Source organism: Enhydra lutris, unplaced genomic scaffold (assembly GCF_002288905.1).
Source record: "Enhydra lutris kenyoni isolate GAN:26980312 unplaced genomic scaffold, ASM228890v2 scaffoldscaffold47, whole genome shotgun sequence".
NCBI classification, from domain to species: domain Eukaryota; kingdom Metazoa; phylum Chordata; class Mammalia; order Carnivora; family Mustelidae; genus Enhydra; species Enhydra lutris.
The window spans coordinates 12,270,391-12,290,724 of record NW_019154131.1 but is presented as its reverse complement, the minus strand read 5'-3'; the positions used below and the strand labels follow the sequence as shown (position 1 = coordinate 12,290,724).

Here is a 20,334-nt window from a genome sequence, read left to right as displayed (position 1 = left end):
TCCTGGTATCAAGCCCCGCATCAGGCTCTCTGCTCTGCGGGAAGCCTGCTTCTCCCTCTCCTGCTCCCCCTGCATGTGTTCCTTCTCTCACTGTGTATCTCTGTTAAATAAATAAAATCTTAAAAAAAAAAAAAGAAAAGAAAAGAAAAAAATCCACATAAAAGAATACAAAATGGCTCTTAGACTTCAGTCATGCGTAATAAGAAAAATGGAAGTTAAAACTATTTCAGGATATCATTTTTTACCTTTCAGATACACAAGAATACAAAAATTTGAAAACAATGTGATGGCGAGGATGTGGGGAAAATAGGCACCTTCTTACATTGCTAGTAGAAATATAAATTGGCCCAATTTGGTAATGCCTATCAGAGTTACAACTCTACAAATATTTTGTAAGTTTTGATCTAGTGTATAAATCTATCTTTAACAAATTCTCCCAAAATTTAGGAGCTTACAACAACACTGAAAGCCTGACATCTGTCATGATGATGAGGAGCTCTACTGACCCATTCCCTACTGAAACTGGTGAACGTTATTTTAAAAGTCACTGAAAACTTCTGTAATGGTCCTAAGGGCAAATGAAGAAATATCTTTTCAAGAAAATCTACAAAAAATCAGTAAGAAAGGCAACCATTTATAGAAATTAAAAGGGAAAAAACTGGGAAACTCACAAGTATGAGGAAATTAAACCCACTCCTAAATAAACACTAGGTCAAAGAGGAAATCAAAAGAGAAACCAGAAAATATTTTGAGATGAATAAAAATGAAAACACAAAATATCAAAACATAGATATAGCTAAAGCAGTGCTCAGAGGAAAATTTATGGCTCTAAATAACTATATTAAGGAAGAAGAAAGGTCTAAAGTCAATAACATACTGTTCCGCCATTAGTGAAAAAATAAGAGCTAACAAAATCTAAAGCAAGCAAAAAGGAGGAATAATAAAGATTAGGGAAATATTAATGAAACAGAATAGAAAAGCAATAGAAAAACTAATGAAACCAAGAGCTGTTTTTTTTAAAGACTGATCAATAAAACTGACAAGGTTTTACCTAGGTTGGCCACAATAGAGAAGTCACCAATCAGAATCAGAAATAAAAAAAGAGGGTATTACTACCAATGTAATAAAAATGAAAAGGATTATAAAGGAATGCTATGAAAAATTATATGCCAGCAAATTAGACAACCTAGAAAAAATAGACAAATTCCTAAAAAGACACAAATTAACAAAATTGACTCAAGAAAAAAGTAGAAAACCTGAACCAATCTATTCAATTAGCAATTAAAAAATTAACCACAAAGCCCAGGACGGGAGGGGTTTATGGCTGAATTCCATCAAATGCTTAAAGAACAACTAATACCAGCTTTTCAATAACCCTTCTGAAAAAAATAAAGGAAACACTTCTCATCCCATAAGTCCCATATTACCCTGATATAAAAAACAAAGACATCATGAGAAAAAAAAAAACTATAGACTAATACCTCTTATGAACACATAAAAGTCCTCAACAAAATACTAACAAACCAAATCCAACAACATATCAAAAAAATTATACATGATAACCACCAAATGGAATTTACCCCAGGAATATAAAGTCATCTGAAAATCAATTAAGGTAATACATTGTAGAATGGAAAACAAAAATCACACAACCATCTCAATATACACAGAACATACATTTGAGGGCACCTGGGTGGCTCAGTCAGTTGAGTGACTGCCTTCGGCTCAGGTCATGATCTTGGGAGTCCTAGGAGCAAGTGCCGCAACAGGCTCTCTGCTCAGCAGGGAGTCTGCTTCCTCCTCTCTCTCTCTGCCTGCCTCTCCGCCTACTTGTGATTTCTGTCTGTCAAATAAATAAATAAAATCTTTAAAAATAATAATAATAATAATAAAACAAGGATGTTGGCTCTGGCCTCTTCCGTTCAACAATGTACTGGAGTTCTCACCAGGCAAGTAGGCAAGAGAAAGAAAGAAAACGCATCAAGGTTAAAAGGAAGAAGCAGAACTATCTCTGTTTATAGATAATACGATCTTACAGAAAATCCTAAAGAATCCACTAAAAAATGAATTAGAATAAATGAGTTCAGTACGCTTACAGGTTACGAGATTAATATGCAGAAATCAATTGTAATCTACACAGTTACACTAACCAATCTGAAAATAAGGTTAAGAAAATAATTCCATCGGGGCGCCTGGGTGGCTCAGTGGGTTAAAGCCTCGGCTTTCAGCTCAGGTCATGATCCCGGGGTCCTGGGATCGAGCCCCACATCGGGCTCTCTGCTCAGCGGGGAGCCTGCTTCCTCCTCTCCGCCTGCCTCTCTGCCTACTTGTGATCTGTCAAATAAATAAAATCTTTAAAAAAAAATAAAAATAAATAAAAAAAAGAAAATAATTCCATCTATAACAGAATCATAAATAGTAAAATACTTAGAAATAAATTTATCCAAAACAGTGCAAAATATAAACTCTAAAAACATTGTTGAAAGAAATTTTAAAAGACTAAATAATTGGAAAAAATCCCACATTCATGATATAGAAATTTAACATTGTTAAGATAGCAAAAGTCCCCAAACTGATCTACAAATTCAACATAATCCCTATGAGAATTCTAGATCACTTCTTTGTAGAAATTGATAAACTGACAGTAAAATTCACTTGGAATTATAAGGGACCCAGAATAGCCAAAACACTCTTGAAAACGAAGAAGCAGGATTAACTCCTGATTTCAAACCTAGTACACAACAGTCATCAGGACAGTTTAACACTAGAATGAGAATGGACATACAAACCAATGGAATAGCACTGAGCATGCAAGAAAAAAAACTCATGCATCCCTGGTCAACCTATTTTTAACAAATCCAAGACCATCCAAGGTGGGGTTGGGGGGGGTTTGGAACACGGATAGTCTTTTCCACAGGTGCTGGGACATCTGGCTATCCACATGCAAAAGAATGAAGTTGGATCCTTAATTTATACCATTTACAAAACTTGACTCAAAATGGATCAAAGACAGAAATGCACTATTATTACTGTTTGTGAGGAAGGGAAAGGAATAGCTGGAGACAGGAGTGAGAGGGAGACTCCCCATTGCATATTCTTTAACACTTTTAAAATGTTGAATCATATAATCATATAGCCACATTAGCTAATGAAAAAATTTAAAAATTTAAAGATAATATATATTAAAAAGTCACAAAAAGTTAAAGAATTCCAGTTAATAGAGAAGAAACAAAAAACATATAAAATCACAACTTTTGGCTCCTAATGAAATAATAAATTCAGATAATCAATGTATACTCAAATTAGGTGAAACGCTGATGGAGAAGTGAACACTTGCAGGGCACCAATACATTACTGTATTTACGTTCTAGATTACCTCTTGGCCATAAGGTAAAAATACAACTTTATAATGGAGGGATCAGGCTGTCATCACCTTAATGCACTAATACTATCATTACTGAAAGGAGCACAATCAGACAATATGCGCTTTCATTTGAGATGCACTATGGAACAATTTATGAAATATTTGTGCCAAAAAAGTTGAACCTGAATATAATCAAGCTTTAGATTTACCTTTCAGTTTGTAATAATTAAAGAGCAGAAGTTTAAGTGACAACACAAGGAAGCAGTCGAGTGAATCCAGAATACAAGACCTACTAAAGGATAACTAACAACCATGGTGGTTTAACAAGCTGATGCCATTAAAAAGAAGAAGAATACAGAATGTTCAAAACTAAAGAGACATTGATCAAAGTTATCACAAAAAAATCTGGATAAGATACTATGTGCTTTCTGATATGATAAGAATTATATAATTATACCTAAAAGATTTTTGCCAAAACATGAGATCTGAATAAGTCTTTAGGTCTAATGACAAGTGTATGGTAACTACAGGATATAGACTATTACAATCATTAAAATCCAAAATGTGAGAAACTCCACAGGATAAATGGACCAATTTATTATTATTATTATTTTAAGTTTCAAAGAGAGGGGCACCTGGCTGGCTCAGTTGCTTAAGCATCCAACTCTTGATTTCAGCTTATGATTTCAGGTCATGATCTCAGAATCATGGGATCAAGCCTCCCATTGGGTTCCACACTCCTTGCTCAGTGGGGAGCCTGCTTAAGATTCACGGTTTCTCTCTGCCCCTCCCCCCACTCAAATAAAGAAATCCTTAAAAAAATAAACAAATAGAGTTGAAAAGAGAAAGAAGAGAAGGATAAGGAACCTACATATTCAGCGGGTAGACTGTGTTTGAATCCTCATAGGAGCAAACTAACTTTTTTTTTTTTTTTAGAAAGAGCATGAGCAGAGGTGGGAGGTGGGGGAGAGAGAAAGAGAATCTCAAGCAGGCTCCACACTCAGCACCCAGAACAAACCAAGTTTTTTTTTTTTTTTAAGATTTTATTTATTTATTTGACAGACAGAAATCACAAGTAGGCAAAGAGGCAGGCAGAGAGAGAGGAAGGGAAGCAGGCTCCCTGCTGAGCAGAGAGCCCGACGCGGGGCTCGATCCCAGGACCCTGGGATCATGACCTGGGCCGAAGGCAGAGGCTTTAACCCACTGAGCCACCCAGGTGCCCCGTCAAACCAAGTTTTTAAATAAGTATGAGCCTGGGTGGCTCAGTCAGTTAAGACTCTGACTCTTGATTTTAGGTCAGGTCATGATCTCCGTGTTGTGAAATCGAGCCCCGTGTTGGGCTCCATGCTTGCTTGAGATTCTCTCTCTCCCTCTCTCTCTGCTCCTTCACCCCTGCTCATGCTCTCTCATGTGTTCTCCCTAAAAAAAAAAAAATAAATAATAATAATAATAATAATAATAATAGAAGAAGAAGAGTTATGAGACTATTGGAGAAATCTGAAAACTGACTGGATATTTGACTGTATTCAGGAATAATCACAAAACTCTCAACTATGATCCCATGGTTTTATTAAAAAGAACACTTATCGTGGATGCCTGGGTGGCTCAGTCGTTAAGTGGCTGCCTTCGGATGAGGTCATATCAGAGTCCTGGGATCAAGACCCATATCCGGCTCCCTGCTCAGCGGGAAGCCTGCTTCTCCCTCTCCTGCTCCCCCTGCTTGTGTTCCCTCTCACTCTGCGTCTCTGTCAAATAAATAAATAAAATCTTTTTAAAAAAAAGAACCCTTATTGTTTAGAGATAGAATCAATCCTCATTCCAGGACTCAGAATTTGTGAATTTGCTTATTCACTAAAATTCATTTATAAGCCTACAATCAATACTCATGCCATTTTTCAGTCATATGCAGGCATGCCGGATGTGGCAAAAATTTAAGTCACTCAAACCACATGTTGCCAGAGAAGGTTAGACAAGGGGATGTTCTGTTTCAGTTCTCATACCATTGACAAGTGTTCTCATGTTCTATTTAGTGCCACATTTTTCACAATTTCCCACTTTTTGTTGTTGATTTCACTGTTAAAAATGATCACCAGGCACAATGCTGAAGTGTTATCTAGTGTTTCCAAGTGTAAGAAAACTGTGATGTGCCTTTTGAAGTAAAGAATGTATTAGACAACTTTTGCTCAAGCATGAGTTATAAGGTATTATGAATTCAACAGTAATGAATCAACAATACATATTACATAAGATGTCTTTAAAGAGAAACATACCTAAAACAATGTTATATATTGACCAGCTGACAAGAAGTTGTGCCAAAAGCTCACAGGAACCTAAACCTTTACTTCCCCACAAGCAGTGTTCCAGTGTTGGCTAATTCAATGTTTTCAAAGACTTTATAGAACATAACTGCTATGAATAACATGAACTGACTATAAACACGTATGTAATTGTGGATGGTATCTGGGATTTGCTTCAAAATAATCCATTACTGGTAGACAGAGCAGACAAGAAGGAAGTAGACGTTTACTGATAAAATAAGGTTGGTCATATGTTGATAACTGTTTAAGTTGGATGATGAATAAACATGGGAGTTCATTAAAATATTATCTCTGTCTTTGCATCTAATTGAAATATTCCATAATAAAAAGTAAAACACATGAACACAAATATATGGACCAGCAAACCTCGTTTTACTGTGCTTTGCTATATTATGCTTTGCAGATACCAAGTTTTTCAAAAACAGGTTTGTCACAATCCTGTGTCAAATTAAGTCTATTGGTACTATTTTTTCCAACAGTATTTGCTCACTTCATGTCTCTGTGTCACATTTGGTAATTCTTACAACATTTCAAACTCTTATAACTGTTTTAGGGCACCACAGACCACATGCATATAAGATGGCAAACTTAATTGATAAATATGTGTGCTCTGACTGCTCCCCGACTGGCCATTCCCCCGTATCTTTCCCTCTCCTCACACCTCCCTATTCCCTGAGACACAAGAATACTGAAATTAAGCCAATTAATAACCTTACAGACGCCACTAGTGTCCAAGTGAAAGGAAGAGTTGTACATCTCTCTTGAAATCAAAAGCGAGAAATAATTAAGCTTAGTGAAAAAGGCATGTCAAAAGCCAAGACAGGCCAAAAGCTAGGCCTCCTGCACCAAACAGCCAAGTTGTAAATGCAAAGGAGAAGTTCTTGAGGGAATTAAAGTTTCTACTCCAGTGAACACATGAATGATAAGAAAGCTAAACAGCCTTACCGCTGATAGGGAAAAAGTTTTAGTGGGTCTGGACAGAAGATTAAACCAGCTACAACATTCCCTTAAGCCAAAGCATAATCCAGAGCAAGGCCCTAACTCTCTTCAATTCTGTGAAGCTGAGAGAAGTAAAGAAGCTACCAAAGAAAAATCTGAAGCTAGCAGAGGTTGGTTCATGATATTGAAGGAAAGAAATCATCGCCATGACCTGAAAGTGCAAGGCAAAGCAGCAGGTGCTAACGGACAAGCTATACCAAGTTATCCAGAAGATCTAGCTAAGAGAATTAATAAAGGTGGCTATACTAAATGACAGATCTTCAATATAGATGAAACAGCCTTCTAACGGAAGAAGATGCAATCTAGGACTTCCACAGCTAGAGAGAAGTCAATGCCTGGCTTCAAAACTTCAAAGGACAGGCTGACTCTACTTTGGGGCTAACACATCTGATGACTTTAAGTTGAAACCAATGCTCATTTACCATTTTTGAAAACCATAGAGCCATTAAGAATTACACTAAATCTACTTCTCCTGTCCTCAATAAATGGAACAACAAAGTCTGGATGACAGTACATCCATTTACAACATGCTTTACTGAATATTTTAGAGCCACTGTTGAAAACAACTGCTCAAAAAAAAAAAAAAAAAAGAAGATTCCTTTCAAAATGTTACTGAAATGTCACTGACAATCTACCTGGTCACCCAAGAGCTCTGATGGACAATGTTTTAATGCCTACTAACACAACATCCATTTTGAAGCCCGTGGATCAAGGAGTGATTTTAACTCTCAGGTCTTATAATTGAAGAAATAGATTTCATAAGGCTAGAGCTGCCATAGTTCATGATTTTTCTGACGGCTCTGGGCAAAGTCCATTGAAAAGCTTCTGGAAAGAATTCACCATTCTAGATCCCATGAAGAACAGTCATGATTCATGGAAAGAGGTCAGAAGACCAACATTACCAAGAGTTTGGACAAAGTTGATTCCAACCCTCATGGATGACTTTGAAGGATTTAAGATTTAGGTGGAAGAAGTAATTGCAGGTGCGGTGAAAAGTGCAAGACACCTAGAATTAGAAGTCGAGTCTGAAGATGTGACTGAACTACTGCAATTAACAGATCATGAGTTGCTGCTTACGGATGAACAAAGAAAGTGGTTTCTTGAGAGGCTTCCTGGTGAAGATGCCATAAGATTGTTGAAATGACAACAAAGGATTTATGAATCTTTCAGTTTGAAAGAACTCCAATTTTGAAAGAAATTCTACTGCGGGTAAAATGGTATCAAACAGCATTGCATGCTATAGAGAAATCTTTCAGGAAAGGAAGAGTCAGCTGATGTGGCAAACTTCACTGTTGTCTTACTTTAAGAAACTGTCACAGCCACCCCAACTGTTAGTAAATACCAACCTGATCACTCAGCAGCAAAGCAACACTCTCCACCAGAAAAAGATCAACTTATTGAAAACATCAAAGCAACACTCACCACCATCAAAGCAACACTCTCCACCAGAAAAAGATTACAACTTATTGAAAGCTCAGATGATGTTTAACATTTTTTTAGCATTAAAGTTTTTTCACTCCCTCAGATAAACAAAATCTTAAAAGAAAAAATATCTTAAATTTTAAATAAATTAATAATACTAATAAATAAAATTTAAATAAATAAAATGAAATTTCATATTGAGCTAAAGTATCAGTCAAGTATAAGGATAAATAAAAGACATTTTCAGGCATGTAAGCAGTCAGAAAGTGGAACACTTGCGCATCCTTTCTGGGAAATAATTTTGAAAATATAACCCAACAAAAAGAAAAAGAAAGATGTAGGATCCCAGGAACTGTAGAACTAGTCCAAGAGTACAATGAAAAGAAGTTCTAGGATGATAGCTATGAATAGGTTTAGAAAGCAATTGGTCTAAATTCATACCAGAAGCCAACGGGCTCAAGGAAGAATGCCTTCAGTCATTATACAAGCAAAGATATTCTTATTATTTAAAAAAGCAGAAAAGAAGGGCAATTAGAAATTCCAAGGGGAAATAAAGTTGTCCAGAAGACCAAGGTATAGATATTAAACAGATTTACATGTAGCATTGTTTGGGTAAACTAATGGACTACACAGAAAGACACTGTATTTGACTTTGATATTGAGAATATTCTTTTTTGAAAGAAAAGACTGAATGCTATACCATTCTTCATCTTTAACAGGCTGAAACATACTACATAGTTTTCTAGGAAATAATGTCCACATAATTATAAAATTATAAATGTCACTTAAACAAGTTTCCAATTTCAAAAAGTCAACTCAAGTTCCAAAATCTCTCAGAGTAGGGCCTATGGTCAACATCAGAATTATCTGGAAAGCTTATATTTTAAAGAGATTTCTGGACCCCATCCCTAGAGATTCAGTAGATCAGGGGAAAGTTCCAGAGATCTCTATTTTAAGAAATTCGCCAGGTATATCTTGTGCACACTAAAATTTCAAGAATCATAGCTGTAAAGCAATAATCTCCAAAATTTTTCCATTACATATCGTAGCAGCAAAAAGCTTTTGAGTATCCACCCCAAAATATATGTGCATTTATTTACAAATTGTATATATTTACTTTTATATGTATACTGAAAAACAGAAATCTGAAAGGATAAGACAAATGACCCAACAATATTTTAATATTTGTTTCTGTCTTGACCAAGAAGAAAGTGAAAATTATAGAAAGTTTTATCAAGTTTAAAAAAAATATCAAATGAATCAAAACCACAAGGAGTACCACGTCATACAAGTCAGAATAGCTAAAATCAGTAAGTTAAGAAATGACAGATGTTGGAGATATGGAGAAAGGGGAACCCTCTTACACTGTGGGTAGGAATGCAAGCTGGTATAGCCACTCTGGGAAACAGTATGGAGGTTCCTCAAAAAGTTGAAAACAGAGCTACCCTATGACCCAGCAATTATACCATTAGGTATTTACCCCAAAGATACAAATGCAATGATTCAAAGGCGCATCTGCACCCAATGTTTATAGCAGCAATGTCCACAATAGCCAAACTATGGAAAGAGCCCAGATGTCCATCGACAGATGAATGGATAAAGATGTGGTATATATAAATGGGATATTACTCAGCCATCAAAAAGAATGAAATCTTGTCATTTACAATGATGTGGATGGAACTAGAAGGTATTATGCTAAGCAAAATAAGTCAATCAAAGAAAGACAATTATCAATGATCTCACTCATATGTAGAATTTAAGAAACAAAACAGAGAATCACAGAAGAAGAGAGGAAAAAATAAAACAAGACAAAACCAGACAGGGGGACAAACCATAAGAGACTCTTAATCATAGGAAATAAACTGAGGGCTGCTGGAGGGGAAGGAAGCAGAGGGATAAGGTCCCTGATGGACATTAAGGAGGGCATGTGATATAATGAGCACTGAGTAATTTATAAGACTGAAGAATCACTGATCTCTACCTCTGACACCAATAATATGTTATACGTTAATTAATGTAATTTAAATTAAAAAAATAAATAAAAATACCAAATTAGAAAATTCGAAAATATATATACAAATAAAATGAGAAGATATTGAAAGAATCACATAAATGACTACTGAAGTTCCAAGAATATAACTTCTAGAAAGTTTATTCAGCAAGAAAACAGAGTGGGATGAAGAATGGCCACATTTCATCTCAAGGATGATTGAGGAAGTACCAAGGGTACTGCAACAAAAGGCTAATCCAGATAGCCAAAAGAGAAAACCTGACTGATGAGCTGGACATATAAGTAACATGAAGAGAAAGTGATTATGCTATTTTAAGTGTTCACAATAACCAAGGATGGTAAAACTATACATAGGTATGTATCACAGATTTTAAAAAGTTAATTCCAGAGAACACACCAAAGGTTCAAGTTATCAAAAAATGATATTCAGGGGTGCCTGGGTGGCTCAGTGGGTTAAAGCCTCTGCCTTCGGCTCAGGTCATGATCCCAGGGCCCTGGGATCGAGTCCCGCATTGGGCTCTCTGCTCAGCAGGGAGCCTGCTTCCTCCTCTCTCTCTGCCTGCCTCTCTGCCTACTTGTGATCTCTGTCTGTCAAATAAATAAATAAAGTCTTTAAAAAATGATATTCAGATTATATAATCATGACTCAATTAAAGAAAAGGAAAAAGGCATCCATGTGCTTAGCTTCTCACTTAGGCAATGTACTGGAATCCATTTAATTAGAAACCAAGTGTTTTAACTGTTAGGCTAAGCATCATGGGACTACTATATACCAAATGTTTGATAAAGAGTACCCAGCATCACTCTGCTGTTTCTAATGACCAAGGAGAGGCCCAATAATCTATAGTTAAATGAATGGGCATCCCCTACAGTGTAATACAGACTACTAAGTGAAATCCCTCAGTCCATTTCAGAACATTTACTCTATTCTGACAATGTCATCTCAGACTTTAAAGTACACAATGCAGTTACCTCAGGGGAAAAGTGAGCCATGTCTAGAAAGTTGCCAATAGAGGCAGTTTCAGAGTAAAAAGCCAAATAACAGGTACTTCTCCAATTTTTAAAGTCGAGCTGTAAGAGCTCAACACACACATATACACAGACACATTAGACGCACACAGTGTCCAAGTCATAGCATTATCTCTTACCTGCCAACTTCCCAAATATATCAGAATACCAGCAGGAGACATGGCCTATTTGTATTTGGTGACTTGGCACCCCTTGAAATAAGTCCAATAATTATAATATCACGCTCCACATTCATTTGGAAGTCAAATCTCTTTAGGAACTTAATGCCAAGTTTTAATTTTAATAATAAAGCAAAACAAATTCAACAAACCAAATACTCATAGAAAAATAACTTGAGAGCTCACCTTTCCACAATCAAACTGACTGCTTGTGAGAGATCTGGGTTTGTCACCTGGAGACGTTTCCACAAAGACCATACAAATTCTTTATCAGCCTTAAAGAAACAAAAGACATTTTTAATGCACTGCTTTGTAGTTAAATCAGAGAAGACACTACATTAAATTAAAACATGAAAAGAAATTACTTGATCCCTAGTTCTATAACTATAAAATAGATTCTTGTAAAGTATAACAGGAAAGTTTTATTTTAAGAAGTTCTTAGCACTCCACATTCTGGCAGTTCACATTCACGTTTACTATTTCTACCAGCGACACTTCAGGGTTGTAAAGGTTGGAATGCTGAATAACATGACAAAATTTGCTTTAAAACAGAATTGCTCTCTATTTACTGCTCCATTTTTCAGCTCCCCTTTTCAGCAAAATTCCTTGGAAGAGCTACTTATAATAATGGTCTCCACTTCTTCACTTCCATTCGCTCTATTACTTTCTCCAGTCAGACGTCCCTCCCCACTATGATGTTAAATTCCTTTTTCAAGGTCCTCTGTGTAGCTGAATCCCATAGACAATGGGCAGTTTTAGTCTTAATGCCTAGGCCAGTTGTTACGACAATTGTGATTGAGAGTTAGGAGTCACTTTGGGAGAAGTTTTTAAAAGAAGTTTTTAAAAATAGTGATGATCTAGGGGCGCCTGGGTGGCTCAGTGGGTTAAGCCTCTGCCTTCGGCTCAGGTCATGATCCCAGGGTCCTGGGATCGAGCCCCATATCGGGCTCTCTGCTCAGCGGGAGCTTGCAGGGGAGCCTGCTTCCCTTCCTCTCTCTCTGCCTGCCTCTCTGCCTACTTGTGATCTCTCTCTTTGTGTCAAATAAATAAAATCTTAAAAAAAAAAAAAGTGATGATCTAGAGATTCTGACTTAATTGGTTTCAGGTAAGTTTCAAGTATCAGTATTTTTTTTTTAAAGTTCCTCAGGTGATTTTGTGCACTCAAGGTTGAGAACCATTGCTCTAGGGGACCTCATTCAGTTCCATGGTTTTATGTTATTAACTACACACTGAGGACTTACAACATTTCCATCCTTAGCTGTTTTCTCCACCCCTAGGTGCAAACTCCAATCTCCAACTCAATAATTCCATTTGAATACCTAGTAGATATCTCAAATTTACTTAAACAAAAAAAATCTTGATTTCCTACTTTTTACAAACTTACTACTCTTCAGCTCAGAAAATGACGCCATCATCTAAGTCGTTTGCTCAAAGGCCTATCACTTACAAGTCAATTCTGTTCTCTTTTCCTCATATTTCATATCCAGTCAGTAAATCCTATTGTTTTTACCTGCAACATATGTCCCGTTCTAACCATTTCTCACCACCTCCACCAGCATCCTCCTAGTACAAATCAACCCCATCTCTCGCCTAGCCATCCACGGTGGTCCCCTGGCCTCCTTAGCTCAAAATCCTCCAATAGATTCCCATCAGATTAAGAAAATAATCCAAATTCTATAACAAGGCTACAAAACCCTACATTATCTGACCTATACACACCTCTCCACCTCATCTATCACTCTCTCCATTTATTATACACACTGGTTTTCTTGTTCCGCTTGTGCCAGGGCCTCTGCACATGTACCATGCACCAGATTTTCATGTAGATTATTTCCTCACTTCATTCAGGTCTTTGCTTAAATGTCACCTCAAAAGAAATCTTCTCTGACTACTATATTTACAGCCACCCAAACTCCTAAGTCTCTGATAACCCTTTACCCTATTTAATTTTTTTTTCACAGCACATTTCATATTATTATATTTGGTTGGTTGGTTTTACTTGTGCGACAAATATTTCTATTTGGGTCTGTGTCCATCATCCATTCTCTCCTTCCTGTTGGTAACATAAACCTTTGGCTCTTTGCTGCCCAAATAAAACCCTGGCCCCTCTTACCTATGGGATGTGACCAAGTTCCGCAAATGAAATATAAAAGTTACTGCTGGGAATCTTAAAATTAGACTTATGTCCACAAAATGGGTTACAAATATTGTTTCCCTAGTATGTTGTTGCTTATTTAACTTTATTTATGATGGAGTGCTTTTGCAAAAGGGTAATTATTAATTTTATATATTCATATTTATCCATCTTTTCTATTATGGCTTATGGATTTATTATCAATTTTTCTGATTGGCCTTCTCTACTCAGAGATTACAAATATATTTACTACATTCACTTCCTTCTAAAATTTTTATGTTTTCATTTTTTAATGCTCAAATCTTTGATCTACTTTGTTTGACTGCTTGCTTACTTGTTTTCAGAAGACTTTTGACAGCCTGAGTACTAGAGAGTACTACCTTATCTAAACATTCCTATATATCATGCTTTACTTTATCCTTTTAGAAACAAGAATTTAGAATTTGGGTATTAAAATGATTCAAGTTAAAAACAAGAAATGTCAGTATATAAATCACATGTCATAACCTGCCTGGAAGGTAGTGAAGGTAAGAAAGAATAAACCATGCAACATAATATGCTCTAATCTCTCTATTTTTAAAAGGCATGTTGAGGAAATTACAAAATCCCTGGAAATCAGTAATATTTATAAATTTATCTTACAGCTCACTTCAAAACAAAACAGCAAAGATTTACATGTATTTTCACCGCAACTTTTCTACCTAAAATAGAAAGGTTAGCATTAAGTAAAAATGTAAAAGAGTAGGTTTTCATAATTTATAAAATGAATTACTTCCACTTAAATATGACTTAATGACAAAGGGCTTAGCTCTAGCACAGTGAAAGAGATACAGCAAGAAAACCAAAAAAAAATCTGATGAAAAAAATCTCTACATCACAAAGTATAGTAAACTCAGCCTACAAAAGAGTTGACCAAATACTCAGAGATTTGAATCTATAATATCTTGTAATGGACTCGCCTTGACTTTCACTTATTAGCTGGTAGGGAAATAAGTATCAACTTGGCAGACACAGACACCCAAAATTATCTTTTTCACTGGGTACATACTTTCCCTGCACCTAGTTTAGTGACTGGCAACATAACAGACCCTCGCTTTATCTCTACCGGAGGAATGAATTCAACAAATGTATGAAAACTATGTCCCTCATTAAATAAATAATTTGCCTACCAGAACCCAGGGAAAACAATGGAATGAGTTTAATTACAAAGCATAGCACAAAGTAGCCTCTCAATAAATTATTATTATGAAAAATAATTACACAAAAAGATTCACATACCAAAATACAACTACTAACACTGGTGAGGATTTTAATTATATAATAGGTTTTCAAGGGGCGCCTAAGTGGCTCAGTGGGTTAGGCCTCTGCCTTCAGCTCAGGTCATGATCTCAGGGTCCTGGAATTGAGCCCCACATCTGGCTCTCTGCTCAGTGGGGAGGCTGCTTCCCCCTCTTTCTCTGCCTGCCTCTCTGCCTACTTGTGATCTCTCTGTCAAATAAATAAATAAAATCTTTAAAAAAAAATGGGTTTTCAAATTGTTCTTCTTTATGAAATGGATAAGTTTTCAACACACCTAAATATCTTAACAAAAAATATAACTAGTCATATAATCTTAATTCCAACATCACATGCTTCATTAAACTTAGTTTCATCACTAAAGTTGGAGCAATAAACATATATATATTTTTTAATTTCATTTTTTAAGGAAACTCTACATCCAATGCAGGGCTCGAACACAACCTGGAAATCAAGCGTTGCATGCTCTACCGGCTGATCCAGCCAGGTATCAACATATATTTCATTTAAATGCCCTAATAAGTTTGAACCTGAAACTGGCTTACAGGTTTAGTGAATATTTTTGGCTGCTACTGAAAAAGAAAATAAGCTTTGAGATATACATACATACGTCACACACAAATATATATGTATGTATATATATATATGTCTATATATTACACATATGTAACATTACTTCTTGTCTTCTGGTATTCTACGGGTGGTAATAAATGTGCACATACACATACTTACAATATCCTAAACTGCAAATAGAACACATTCTTGAAATTCATAATCAAAATTAAGAGTATGGTGAAGCTGGGTTCTAAATCAATGAGTAAGGCATAAATGTCACAAACTTAAAATTGTCCTTTGAAGCACCCTTGAAGGACAAGCTATATTAGGAAGCCAATTTCTTATCCTCAGTAGGTCCAATACAGACAGCTTTTCTCCCCACACTGAAGTTAATGATGTTTTATTCAGCTAAGCATTATGTGCATGTTGCTTGCTAGTATGGAGCCATTAAAAATTAAAAAAAAAAAATCAATATTACAATCACATAAAGTTGGATGATAAATACTTGGAACTGATATTTTCTTTTAAATGCTTATTCTGAGTAACTCCAGTGGGGTGGAATGGTATATGGACCCACTCAAATCTTCTTGTTCTCCACCAAGTACATGTAATTGAATTCCTGTAAGCTAAATATGGGAAAAAACCCAACTAACCTGTATGAAGCTACTACTTATGACTAGACTAATTTGCAGAATTCTTTTTCCCCAAAATGTACATTTAATCCATTTCTGTGTCGAATTAATTTGGTAGATCTGAGCAGTATTCTCTTAAAAAATAGAATTTTGAAGAAAAATCAAAGTCCATGACAAACAGAGTAAACGTTGTTCCTGAAATTCTAGGTATATGTATGTGTGTATACTTACTAGGTTAAGATGAAAAATGAATTTATGTTGAGTTGCAATTTTTGAAAGGTTTGAAAAACGGGGTTAATCCTACATTTTTGGGTATGTGATTTCTAGCTGAGAAAGTAAATAGAACAAAATAAAAAGGTCTAAAAGTGAATGTTTACGTAAATTTTTTTTAATAAAAAAATTGGGGGTTCAATTGTTATTTCTCCCAAGTTTACCCAAGAGCAGGAGTGTGGTTTGACCACAGTTTTGAATGGGGTACTGCCAATCTCCTCTCACATTATTGGAATGCCTGTGGTCATCTGACAGTGTCAATACTACAAAAATCTCAAGAACCATGATCCTAGCCCAATTATGACCATCTCTATTCTTACATATGCCTAGAGCAATCTAATCATCTTCCTAGTCCATATATTTCTAAAGTCACAAGAGCCAATACCATATGTGAAACTACATTTTTAAAGACCACGGAATGGATTTGGGGGAGGGGGTCAGTGGGCTGTTTCCAACAGAGTGATTTCCTTAATCAAGTCAGTTGTAAAAAGTAAGTATCTCAGCTCCTTAGACAGCTATAACTAGGATATATAGAGAAAGGGAAAGGGGAGAGTAAAGAAGGTATGGGCAAATAGCATCTGAGATTAGGACTTGTCCAAGTTTCAAAACCCTTATCATGGGTTAACATCTTTATCAAAGGCTGAGGTGTGCAGAGGACAAAATGCTTTAGTTCACTGGTGTCTCTTAATTTGTTCCTTCACTCCTTATCCAGTGAAGAACAGAAAATGGGAAAATGAAAAAGCAGTCACATAATATTTCCCCAGCCTGTTTAAGTAAATGCATATTCAATTTGAACAAAACTGTCCTGTTTTTACAGCCTTGACTCAGTCAGCAAGGACCTACAAAAGGGGCAAAAGAATCCAATAGAACTAACTATGGGAGAGAATGAATTTCAGGAATTTTTACTAACCTAAACTGATGATACTGTTCATAAAGTTACCCTGGTTGTTAGCAGTTCCTAATTGGTTCTATCTTGAAGACAAAGTGATTGAAAGATTTATTGTTGAGTGAATCCCCACATTTATATCGCCCAACGCTGTCTAAAGGTTCTGGTAAAATCAGAGAAGAGATGGTGGTAAGGATGCAAAACTAAAATGAAATCAAATCTCTCTGAACATGAGTGCAGCCAAGCCATCTTTAATAACTCTACAAAGAACAGGCAAGTAAATTAACATAATTGATTTACTAAATGATTTTCACTGGCACGATGACATGAAAATGAATTTTCTGTCTCAAGGACTATAGAATTCGTATAGCTGATTAATAAACATCAAGCATCGTCTATTATGTGTGAAAGTTCCCGGCCTAAGACTCCCTAAAAATTATTGATTTGTGTTTACCACTTAAGTTTAACTTAGGTTGACTTAAGAACAAGTGTGGGTTTGCAAATTAAAAACAGGTTCCTTCATCGGTGGATTTCATTTTAATAGACGTGTTTCAACTTTCCTGTTCAACCTATCAACTCGTGGACTCACTCAACTCCTCTCCAAGTACCACTTAATCCGTCACGACCGGGAACTTGGGCTTTTGGGGAGGGGGACGGTGCTACTGCACATTTTGGTGGCATCCAAGTGAAGAAAACCAAACCCAGGGCGCCGAGGCGAACCCTGCCCAGCCTGTCCGGAGAGGGGTGGGAGCTCCAGGTCGGGGAGCCGGGCACTGCCGCGTCCCCCCAGCAACAAGCAGCGGGCCGGGCTGCGTGTGGAAGCCGGGAGGGAGCGCCGCGGGGCGGAGATGGGTGGGTCCCGAACCCGCGCAGCGACGCAGCCTAAGGCAGACGGAGAGGGGCGCGCCTACCCACCGGCCCGGCCCCGGCCCCGCTGTGTAGGGGAAAGGCCGGCGGCCACCTCGATACCTGACACAGGGCCAGCTCCTCCTTTAGGCTGCTCAGCTCTTCCTCCAGCAGCTGCGTCCGGGTCACCATCGCCTCCTCTACCGGGATGCCCTCTAGCCGCTTGGACCCCTTGGGCGAGCTGAGGAGGGGAGCCTGAGCCGGAGCCGCCCCCCCTGGCCCTCGCTGGCCCCCTGACCCTTCTTCGCCCCGCCAGCATATATCGTTTTTGTCCACGACGCCCTCCCGCACTGCGCTCGCAAGCCCCGAGGCCTCGCTGCGCACTGCGTGTACCACAGTTCCCCGCCCAACACGTGGGGACCAGGGGCCCAACTGTCGCCCTGAGGGCGAAGGGAGCGGCGAGGGCGACGAGCGCGCCGCCATGGCCGCGGCTGCTTAACGGGTCAAGTTCCCGGTTGGAAACTCCACCTCCCCTTCCCCATCCTGGCGAGCCCGAAGCTCCGAGACGCGCATGCGCGAGCCTTTTCCCGCCTTGGACCGCGGGGTCTCGCGTTTTCGGATCCTGGCCGGCTTTCCGCGGGACGCGCGCCCGGCGCCAGCACTAGACTGCGCACGCGCCGTGGCCCAAGGGGTTAGGCCCGTCCCTTGCGCGCGCCAGCCGGACAGATGCTGCCGGAGTCTTTGGTTCCCAGCGCTACGCCTTCCCGCCCGCCTAAAACCCTACCGGCTACTTAGCGCCTAGCTTACCTCCCACCTCTTAAAGTCTTCCTTGACAAGCCCCTAGCCCCAAATGATCCTTAACTGTGAATTCCTCCGCCTCCAAGGCCCCTGCCAACTCGTTTGTCACGTTTCATTGACCGCCCTGGAGTGTTAGTTACACGGCTAATCTCCCCAGCGCTGTTGTAAGCTCCTTGAGGATCAGGGAATAAATTTTACACTTAAGTGTTTTCTTCACACCCTTTAGCAAAACTGCTTTAGGTACAGCTGAAGTCCAGCAAGCTGACTTATGTCAGGGAGATTTGGAAAGCCTTGTGTTGAGCTGAGACTATCAAGCGGATTTCCCATTTGAATTATGATCCTTTGCGCACCCTTTGTCCTTTGTTTTGCAAGAGTCACGATTTCCTTTAAGTTTTTATGGCAGCTTCTTTATTCAACTGGCTGAATATCGGAGCGAGTGTGACCCACACGGCACGGCCCCACAGTATGTGTCCTTGGACCTATTGAAATCAGTAATTCTGAGCTTAGTTAAAGAAACAAGATCAGCTTTCTTTCCACCGGCCTATCCTCTTTCTTCATCCCTCTCTGCCTCTCGGTCTCCCTTTCTCCTTCCTTTATTCCTTCCCTCCCTCCCTTCCTTCCTTCCTTCTTTATAAACTTCGAATAGTCAATTACCATCTTTTTCTTTGCCGTGCTAACGCATCCTACTCCTGATGATTTTAGTAAAGGAATCACGTTGAGCTAGCACTAGAGTTTTACCAAAAGTAGATTGCTCTCTTCTTTGAAAGGGTTCCGGAATACAGAGAGCTGAGGTGGGGAAAAGGTGGACTGTGAAAGTAGGGAGGTGACCACTTTAACTGATGACCTCTTCATTTAATCAAAATTACTGCTTTGTGCCAGAATTTAGTAAGCATATCAAAAGACACGCTCCCTATTAGAATCCTGCTAAGGCAGGATGAGTGGGCTTCCTTCCCACCAAAGGTAAACATCCCAGGAAATTTATATAAGGATTAGAAAAAGTACACAAAAGCCTGTTTTAGAAGTGACTCCCATACCGAACATTTACTATACGCTGGGTCCAGGGCTAACTACTTTTCATATATGTACTTATTCAATTCTTACATCATGGTAAAATAGATATTATTCCCACTTTACTCATGAGAAAACTGAGACTTGAGAGATTACTATACCCAGCCCAATGTCCCACATCTGTTATTAGAAAAGCAGAATATGGATCCACTTAATTCTAAAACATGTCTCTGATCCCTTACTCTGTACCTGTCCCTTGAAATACAGCATTATGTCTGAGCTTGTAAGATTTCATTGGGTTTAAGATTGGGAATTCTAATCACATAATTCAAAAGGTTGTCATGAAATCAATATGAATGCACATTCTTAATGGTTATTTGTTGTTCACTCAAAAGGGTATCATTTCATCCAATTATAGAAAGATTCTTTTGAAAAACAGTGAAATCTCTTCTATCATGTACAAGAATAAATATACATACCTGCCTCAAAAGAATATCCTGAATTTATGAGTGGACAGAAATTTTTTTTCTTTTTCTTTACTTTTTTTGGTGATAAAATACACATAACATAAAATGTAGCATTATAACCATTTAAAGTGGCTACAAATA

General features: G+C 37.9%; 1 protein-coding gene across 2 annotated transcripts in view; it reads right to left on the bottom strand.

Moving 5' to 3' along the window:
• The window catches only part of LOC111156613 (centlein), a 288,532-nt gene extending 270,129 nt beyond the window's left edge, over positions 1 to 18,403 (bottom strand). For both annotated transcript variants that reach the window (XM_022517606.1, XM_022517607.1), the window contains exons 1-2: positions 18,044 to 18,403; positions 11,488 to 11,576 (exon numbers count right to left, since the gene is read on the bottom strand). In XM_022517606.1, coding sequence (XP_022373314.1) covers positions 11,488 to 11,576; positions 18,044 to 18,403 — 449 coding nt within the window. The remainder of the gene's footprint in view (positions 1 to 11,487; positions 11,577 to 18,043) is intronic.
• Positions 18,404 to 20,334: the final 1,931 nt, after the last annotated feature.